This window comes from Myxine glutinosa, chromosome 10, assembly GCF_964187855.1.
Source record: "Myxine glutinosa chromosome 10, kmMyxGlut1.1, whole genome shotgun sequence".
Classification (NCBI taxonomy): Eukaryota; Metazoa; Chordata; class Myxini; order Myxiniformes; family Myxinidae; genus Myxine; species Myxine glutinosa.
In genome coordinates this window covers 64,572,107-64,582,184 of record NC_136270.1, presented here as the reverse complement: position 1 = coordinate 64,582,184, position 10,078 = coordinate 64,572,107, and the positions used below count along the sequence as shown (strand labels likewise).

The window sequence follows — 10,078 nt, the reverse complement described above, 5'->3', positions numbered from 1 at the left end:
CCCCCAGCTCCGTCTGTGCTCTGTCCCCCAAATATTCCGACAGGTTGCACAAGATCTGCCAGCAACCCTCTTCTATTGAAATTGCCAAGATCAAGACTCTCTGCTCACCTTCACTCTTTCATTCCTCTTTACTCCCGCCTCTGGAACAAACTCCCCCACTCTCTTCAATCCCAATCCTCCCTCCAGGTCTTTAAAACAGCTGTTCATCACCATCTCTTGTCTTCCCCCATCCAAAACCTTCATCTTTTCTACTCCCGTTAATTCACCCCATATCCACTTTTTTGAAATACCGACTTCTTTCCTGGAAGTCCTTGCAGTGTCCATGTGTTTTATACTTCACCCACCCCCCACCCCCCTTCCCATGCCTCCTCCCCCCAAACCTGCTCCCTCCCACAGATCTCCCGATGTCCCTGCTCTCAAATGTTGTGCTTGTGTGCTTCCCCCTCTCGCCCCATCATCTCTACCGCCCCCCTTATTATATATTTAATTTGTCCGTTTTTCTTTTTGTGATTAATCTTAGCTCTTTCGCGAGCATCGAAAAAAAAACATACGAGAATTATTTGATTTTTAAAGTGATTCGTCACCATTGAGAGATCGGTGGAAAAGCGATATATAACATGATATTTTTAAAAGTTATGGACGAGTTATGACGAAACTTGGTGGAGGAGTTGGTTAGGTGACAAAAATGCCGATTAGATTTTGGTTCAGGTCCGAAAATATCAGTGGGATACAAAACGTGCCTGGCGGAGGGATGCTCTTTACTGAGTGTCGTTCTAGTTTTTTAATGGCATTTTGCCCACCACAAAGCAATGGCCACTCAAAGGTGTGGGTTGCAGAAGGATACAAGCTACAGAGTAGAAGCAAGATCCATATCCATAATATTTAGGAGGAAACCTTGTCATAATTTTTGAGGAATATCCCCCACGCAGGACATAGAGACGCAATAATGGGGCTGGAACTCAGAGCAGCATTATTTTTTGGTTTACACATGATCCAGTTTCTTATTTGCAGAGAGAGAAGCTTTGTCATAAACAATGCATGGATATTGAAGGAGAGTGAACCATCCTTCTGGAGTCTAGATAGTGTCAATAATCCCTCGATGGGGATCTCTATCTCTGAGAATCAAAACACTTTTGCACAAGATGGTTAATGCAATGTTCAGCAAATGTTCAATCAAGTTGCACCTCTCCTCTCTTCTCCCCATCTCCTTGTCACCTCTCCCCATCTCCTTGTACTTGTAGGTACAAAGTTTGCTCCCCCATTTCACCTTCTTGTTCATTCCTATTTATCTCAGCACAGTTTTCAAAGAACCTTTTGCACGATAAGGAACTGAATAAACATGAAATTTGCATTTGCTGTGATTGCAGAGAAACAGACACAGGGAAGAAATAAGAATTTTAAAAAAATATCCAATTGGCAAACTTTGTGAAGAATAAGGAAATTTATTTGTTTTGTTTTGCAAATGACAAAATTAGAGTGTAAAAGCCACAATCCCATGATTCCATTTTCCCAGCAATATAATGTGAGATGTGCGGAATGCAGTTAGTAAATTGCAATTATTCTACCATGTCAGGAAAGCCCTTTAAAAGTTGCTGATGCTGGAAATCTAGCATAACGTATAGCACAACGTATCATTCCCAATTGTGAAAGTGCCAAAAAACAAAGAGCGATCAACTGTTTGTCTCATGGTGATGTGTAACGGCCCCAAAATAGAATGGAACCCGAGCTGTTATGCCGAATGAAGAAGAGGAATGGATGATCAAACCGAACAATTTGTGGTGGAGTAGGCATGCAGCCCAGCATCATTACAACAGCTGTTGCAGCTGCTGCCTCTGTACCTTCCTCGTTGACCTCTACAAAGGCTTTGTGCACGACGGCAGAGACAAAGAGATCTCGGTTTCCGGTGATCCCCGAGAAGTCAGCGGTTTTTGCCGAGAAGGCATCCGGCATGCCCAACTCGCTCAATGGCTTCCGCAACCCATAAAGTGTCTCCAAACGAAACTTTGGCAGGAACACTTCCAGTTTCTTCTTAAACATTTTTGATGAGTGTGTCCACTCTCTCAATTTCTCCAAGTTCAGTTCCTTTTCGAGCTGTTTGGAACAACCAGCAAACATTTAAATGGCATGAATAACTGTTGTACTTTTCTCACATGGGCATAGATTGACATGATGCAGTTAACACACCTGTACACCCACACCATTTTTACCTGCTTGAGACCAGTCGAGTCATCAGTGATGGATGAAGGCAGCAGAAGCAGCATACTCAGTTCGTTATCAATGTAGGGAAGCTCCAGAATGTGCACAGAGTTTTCAGGAAGTGCAACTGGCTGCAACATCACACGCTGCTGCTGCTGCTGCTGCTGCTGCTGCTGCTGCTGCTGCATCATCATCTGAGGTGCGCTCTTTTCCAACTCGATGGATCCATACATGAATTTGTCCTCTTGCATCATCATTTGCACCTTTTTGGTCTCATTCTGTTTGCAAGGGGAAGAATAATGATGTTTGCGTCATTGAGAAGATGTTTAACATGTACACTCAAATGTTCTGATTCTACAACTTCGTTTGGCATTGAAAAGTAATTTGGAAAATGCAAATTGCAAAAGTAAAAAGATTTTGCTTTCATCTCCCCTAAAATACAGCATTAGAATTGAACTTGTCAAATAGATGAACAGGATGTGAAGAAATTCTGGACAAAACCAAAAATGGTGTTTCATTTTTGAAAGCAATGCGAGGCCAAACCTTGTTCAGGAAAAAGTCTGCTTCACGCGTATCCTCTGTTTTAAACGTATTTTCCCATTTCCCCTTGAAATAGATGGCATTCACAAGGACCATCCGTGTCATTGAATTGATAACACCCTTGGAGAGGATGTTTGTTATTTTCCCTGCAAGAGAAAGAAAGATGGTTTTAGAACCATAGTTCCACATTTTTTCAGTAATCAAATTATTTCTCAGTTTTACCGTACAAACATCACCGGTGATTAATTAACGAAAAGTATCACACATTCAAAAACAAAACATCACTCGGTAGGGCATATAACCCTGCCAGCCTGAACAGTTTACGTTTTGTATCCCACTGATAGGCCGGATCTGGATCCTTACCTTCACCAAAATCTAATCGGCTTGTTCATGTCACCTTCCCAAATTATCCACCAAGGTTTGTCCTAATCCGTCCATAACTTTTTGAAATATTGTGTTATTTCTTGTTTTTAGCTCCATCTCTCGATGATGAAGAGTCATTTTAAAAATTCTCCGATCCCAATCCAGATCGAATCCAAAATCCACCAAAATCGAATCCATTCATCCGTGTCATACACTGAACCTGTCCACCAAATTCAGTCTCAATTCCTCCATAACTTTTTGATATATTGTGCGACTATAAAGTCTTTGACCTGATCTCTCAATGGTGAAGAATCACTTAAAAACTAGAACGGCACTCGGTAGGACGCATACCTCTGCCTGGCTGAGCAGTTTACGTTTTGTATCCCACACATAGGCTGGACCTGAACCAAAATACGTATAATCGGCTTGTTATTGTCATTTAACGAATTCATCCACCAAGTTTCATCATAACTTGTCCACACCTTTTTGAAATACCATGCTATTGTATCGTTTTTGGCTCCAACTCTCAATGGTGAAGAATCGCTTAAAAACAATTCTTTGATCCAGATTCGGATCTTCGCCAAAATCGAATCATTTAGTCCTCGTCACACCTTTAATAGCTACAATCGTTTCGAGAATCCATTTTTCCTTCCTTCCTCTCACATTTCTGACATGGACGAGCTGATGTGTCAAATAATCTCAATTTAGGGTGCGGACCATCACGTTGAACCTTGGAAGCATTTTGTTTACTCTCTACCCTTCTTTGTAAACAAGGTTTGACCATAAACAAACGAGTTCTGGGGTTTCTTTTTCAGAACAATTCAGCTGGAGTAACACCCGTTGTCATATGAGGATTGTTCCTGCAATGCAAAAGTGCATTTCCTATTTTGTAGAACAACATTCATGATTTGTCAGATTTCTCAAACATTTTCTTAAATGTCTGAACATTTTCTTTCAGGAAAGTCATTATTCACAGGGTGGTATGGTGGACAAACAGTGAAGAGTCATCACATCATGAATCATGTGAAGAATCACAAACAGTGTGATATATGCCATTCAATTTGAAAAACGTTGCAAACCCATCTGCAACGAATTGTGGTCCATTATCGGACACGACATTTAGCGGGAAACCGTACCTCTCGAACAATGATCTTAGCACCACAATGGTAACATTTACTGTAGCACTGGACATGGGAAATATCGCCAGCCATTTTGAATAACTGTCTAACACTCTCAACAAATTTTGACCTTTCACTTACAAAATCTATGTGTATCCGTTGCCATGGTTCCGTAGCCCACAGGCACAACAAAACCAGAACAGCTCACCAACTCTAGGTGTACAGCAGAACTAAGTTAATGAACATTAATTGTTGCTATGTAAGCTGGTGTTGCACAATCTAAAGTCAGTAATTACAAGTTACATGAACCAAATGTGACCCCATTTTGTAACAAGTATCAATCTTCATCTTGCTCGGATACTTCAGTCCTTTGAAATCCAGATACAGGAAGGAAATAGGACTCATCCTTTAGGACAACCATGTTGTACATGACTACAAAAATCCAGCCTGCAATTAATGCAATCATCGTTTCACAGAAGTTTACTGCAATGATCCTTTTTTTTGACGTGCACGTTCATTTATTTATTTATTTGTTTGTTTTTCCCCCAATAACCATTTATTTTCTTAAAGTGGTTCATTCTCGATTTCCTACCAGCAGTCTGCTCTTCAACCCAGCCGTTTATCTTCAGTCGGGAATCCTCCGGTGCTTTGACAAAGTCCACTGGTTCCAGCTCTGCCCGGTAAAGCGTGAGGGTGGTTTCCAAGAACTCCTGCAGGTGTCAAGGGCAGTATACAGTTCATAATGAGGAACAACTTTGTGAATCATGATAATCTGTAGTTGATCGAGTGAAAATTGCCAAAATCTTTATGAAAGGCTCAATTTGAACCACTTGGATTTAACAACCTGAACTGAAACGGAGCACATTATCCTCAATTATACGTTGCTGGTCTGAGAGCGAGTCACATTACTCAATGCATGGGACTTCCAGAATGAGTTTTACTATTGACTTGTAAATCAATGATAGAGAATCACAAATGCTCAGATAATCTTTCATTGCTCTCACAACCAAAACCTGTCGAGTATGTAAAGGCCCAGTTGTGATCCCAAGAGTAATATATAAATTATATGTTGAGATAATGTAGGAATACGTTATTTGGAAGATAAATGAGGATGAGAGGAAAAGTCTTCTCAGTAAAATTAGTATCAGTAAACCCTCTTAACACACCAGGAGACATGGCATGCCCTCTATTGTCGTACCTTCAGGAAAGTGAAGCCCTTGTCTCCGTACAGGCGATTCGCCATGTGTAGAGCGTATTTCGCGTGTTGCGAATTCACGGCGTCGTGCAGTTGTAAAAAGCTCTTGTGCAGTGCATCACCACTCTTGCCTTCAAAGTGCAGCACCTAGATATAAAAAGGGACAACTTTAGTTCCATGACGTGCTCATCTGTTCCTCCAGCATGTGTGTTACAAGTGGTGCTGCACCGTAAGCAAAGGTTAGTTGTGAGTTGAGGAGGCAGTTGTGAAGGTCGAAACGGAGGAACAGTTTCAGCTGTTTTTAATCGCATTCTTTTTCTTTGTTACAACAGTTAATGCGTACAATCTTGCAAATCCTGTAGTTTGCTTACTATTTGGGCATGATGTACAATCTTGCAAATCCTGTAGTTTGCTTACTATTAGGGCATGATGTACAATCTTGCAAATCCTGTAGTTTGCTTACTATTAGGGCATGATGTACAATCTTGCAAATCCTGTAGTTTGCTTACTATTAGGGCATGATGTACAATCTTGCAAATCCTGTAGTTTGCTTACTATTAGGGAATGATGTACAATCTTGCAAATCCTGTAGTTTGCTTACTATTAGGGAATGATGTACAATCTTGCAAATCCTGTAGTTTGCTTACTATTAGGGAATGATGTACAATCTTGCAAATCCTGTAGTTTGCTTACTATTAGGGCATGATGTACAATCTTGCAAATCCTGTAGTTTGCTTACTATTAGGGAATGATGTACAATCTTGCAAATCCTGTAGTTTGCTTACTATTGGGGCATGATGTACAATCTTGCAAATCCTGTAGTTTGCTTACTATTGGGGCATGATGTACAATCTTGCAAATCCTGTAGTTTGCTTACTATTAGGGCATGATGTACAATCTTGCAAATCCTGTAGTTTGCTTACTATTGGGGCATGATGTACAATCTTGCAAATCCTGTAGTTTGCTTACTATTAGGGCATGATGTACAATCTTGCAAATCCTGTAGTTTGCTTACTATTAGGGCATGATTTACAATCTTGCAAATCCTGTAGTTTGCTTACTATTAGGGCATGATGTACAATCTTGCAAATCCTGTAGTTTGCTTACTATTAGGGCATGATGTACAATCTTGCAAATCCTGTAGTTTGCTTACTATTTGGGCATGATGTACAATCTTGCAAATCCTGTAGTTTGCTTACTATTCGGGCATGATGTACAATCTTGCAAATGCTGTAGTTTGCTTACTATTAGGGCATGATGTACAATCTTGCAAATCCTGTAGTTTGCTTACTATTGGGGCATGATGTACAATCTTGCAAATCCTGTAGTTTGCTTACTATTAGGGAATGATGTACAATCTTGCAAATCCTGTAGTTTGCTTAATATTAGGGCATGATGTACAATCTTGCAAATCCTGTAGTTTGCTTACTATTGGGGCATGATGTACAATCTTGCAAATCCTGTAGTTTGCTTATTATTAGGGCATGATGTACAATCTTGCAAATGCTGTAGTTTGCTTACTATTAGGGCATGATGTACAATCTTGCAAATCCTGTAGTTTGCTTACTATTGGGGCATGATGTACAATCTTGCAAATCCTGTAGTTTGCTTATTATTGGGGCATGATGTACAATCTTGCAAATCCTGTAGTTTGCTTACTATTAGGGAATGATGTACAATCTTGCAAATCCTGTAGTTTGCTTACTATTGGGGCATGATGTACAATCTTGCAAATCCTGTAGTTTGCTTACTATTAGGGCATGATGTACAATCTTGCAAATCCTGTAGTTTGCTTACTATTGGGGCATGATGTACAATCTTGCAAATCCTGTAGTTTGCTTACTATTAGGGCATGATGTACAATCTTGCAAATCCTGTAGTTTGCTTACTATTAGGGCATGATGTACAATCTAGCAAATCCTGTAGTTTGCTTACTATTGGGGCATGATGTACAATCTTGCAAATCCTGTAGTTTGCTTACTATTAGGGCATGATGTACAAACTTGCAAATGCTGTAGTTTGCTTACTATTAGGGCATGATGTACAATCTTGCAAATCCTGTAGTTTGCTTACTATTGGGGCATGATGTACAATCTTGCAAATCCTGTAGTTTGCTTACTATTTGGGCATGATGTACAATCTTGCAAATCCTGTAGTTTGCTTACTATTAGGGCATGATGTACAATCTTGCAAATCCTGTAGTTTGCTTACTATTAGGGAATGATGTACAATCTTGCAAATCCTGTAGTTTGCTTACTATTAGGGCATGATGTACAATCTTGCAAATCCTGCAGTTTGCTTACTATTAGGGAATGATGTACAATCTTGCAAATCCTGTAGTTTGCTTACTATTAGGGAATGATGTACAATCTTGCAAATCCTGTAGTTTGCTTACTATTAGGGCATGATGTACAATCTTGCAAATCCTGTAGTTTGCTTACTATTAGGGAATGATGTACAATCTTGCAAATCCTGTAGTTTGCTTACTATTAGGGCATGATGTACAATCTTGCAAATCCTGTAGTTTGCTTACTATTTGGGCATGATGTACAATCTTGCAAATCCTGTAGTTTGCTTACTATTAGGGCATGATGTACAATCTTGCAAATCCTGTAGTTTGCTTACTATTTGGGCATGATGTACAATCTTGCAAATCCTGTAGTTTGCTTACTATTAGGGCATGATGTACAATCTTGCAAATCCTGTAGTTTGCTTACTATTAGGGCATGATGTTCACTCTAGCAAATCCTGTAGTTTGCTTACTATTAGGGCATGATGTACAATCTTGCAAATCCGGTCGTTTGCTTACTATTAGGGTATAATATACGATCTTCCAAATCCGGTCGTTTGCTTACTATTAGGGTATAATATACGATCTTCCAAATCCGGTCGTTTGCTTACTATTAGGGTATGATATACTATCTTACAAATCCTGTGGCTATACTTTCTATTACTATTAGGGTATGACATACAATCTTGCAAATCCGGTCGTTTGCTTACTATTAGGGTATGATATACTATCTTACAAATCCTGTGGCTTACTTACTATTAGGGTATGATATACGATCTTGCAAATCCGGTCGTTTGATTACTATTAGGGTATAATATACTATCTTCCAAATCCGGTCGTTTGCTTACTATTAGGGTATGATATACTATCTTACAAATCCGGTCGTTTGCTTACTATTAGGGTATAATATACTATCTTCCAAATCCGGTCGTTTGCTTACTATTAGGGTATAATATACTATCTTACAAATCCTGTAATTTGCTTACTATTAGGGCATGATGTACGATCTTACAAATCCTGTGGCTTGCTTACTATTAGGGTATGATATACGATCTTGCAAACCCCACCATCCACTCACCTTTGCCATCTGCTCGGCCGTGTTTGTGCGTGAACCCAGAGACAGCATCGCGAGAGCCGCCGAGACGCTGAGTGGAGAGAAGAAGATGTTTCCTGTCGGTTGTTCCTTATTCAGTTGAGAAAACATATCAAGCGCGAATGAGGAATTTGCTTCCACCAGCTTCTCCATGGCTGCACCGTGCGGGGATCTGTTCGGAGATGAGCGGTGAGATTTAAACAGGTGAGAGTGTGAAACCGGGAGGGGCTTTTCTGTGGCCGTGGGAGATGAGCGATGAGATTTTAAAAGGTGCGCCACTGGGTGGGGTTCTTCTGTTGGAGATGAGGTATTACTATTAGATCAAATCACACTCACAGGTGACACTGGGTGGAGTTCCAAGGAACTTCCGTGTCTTCGTCGTCGCCGTCATAGCTCATTCGCTACCCGTCGCAGTGACGTCATGTTCAGGGTGTGGGCTTGTTCACGCCCATTTATCAAACGCCTTGCTGGTCATTTTCTTTCCTTTATTTGTTTCTCGATTTAGAAAGATTAATTTCAGTTTTTTTTTTTTTACCTTTTTACATCGAAAGCTCGTTTTGTATTTGAGTTTCCCAGATTTTTAAAGTAGGTTAAACTTTGACCTTGTCAGGCCTTTCTTTGCACCCTCCAAGCGATAGCTACAAGTAAAAGTGTATTGTAGCGGTTACCGCTGGATGCACACAATCGCCTTGCACCGGCCAGAACACGGCCAGACGCGCCTCTCCCGGGCATGCCCGGACTCACTGTTCCCGGGCACGCCCGGTCTCGTCTTTCCCGGGCATGCCCGTTGGAGCGCAGTTCCTTCAGTATTATAAATATTACGAACAAGTACAGATACATTCAAAGTACACCGCCCCATGCCAAATAATTAAATATCCTACAGCGCGGCATTGCCGGGGCGCCTCCGTTCAGCTCATAGAGGCTGCATTGGGAGGGAGAGGTGTAGTGCAGTGCTTCATCCGAAGATGTATCTTTTAGAAATTTAATTAAATAGTGAAGAGCCGGGCTCTTGCTTGAGACGGACGAAGTGACGGGCAAGACACAAACTCGTGCGAGAGGATGTTTATTGTAAAAACCAACTCGGGAACTCTGAAAAGCCCGTTTATCGGGCTGCATATATATCCAAAACCAGAAAGCATAACCGAAACCGAAAGCCACGCCTCTCAGGCGAGGCGTGTTTCGGTGGTCACGTGACCGACAGGTGCAAAGGATTATAACCGCACACGCCGCACGCTTTGGTGGTCACGTGACCAGCCACCCCGGCGCCGAGGTTGTCCGCCGGT

The 10,078-nt window shown here is 41.0% G+C and overlaps 1 protein-coding gene across 1 annotated transcript; it reads right to left on the bottom strand.

Annotated features, from left to right (window-relative positions):
• Positions 1-1,378: 1,378 nt before the first annotated feature.
• On the bottom strand, positions 1,379-9,184 carry LOC144894048 (leukocyte elastase inhibitor-like). The gene is made up of 6 exons (XM_078785733.1): positions 8,781-9,184; positions 5,416-5,559; positions 4,810-4,927; positions 2,740-2,882; positions 2,208-2,474; positions 1,379-2,091 (listed from the first exon to the last, which is right to left on the bottom strand). Exons 1-6 carry the CDS (start codon positions 8,946-8,948, stop codon positions 1,684-1,686), a joined length of 1,248 nt encoding a protein of 415 aa, XP_078641859.1. The 5' UTR covers positions 8,949-9,184; the 3' UTR covers positions 1,379-1,683.
• Positions 9,185-10,078: the final 894 nt, after the last annotated feature.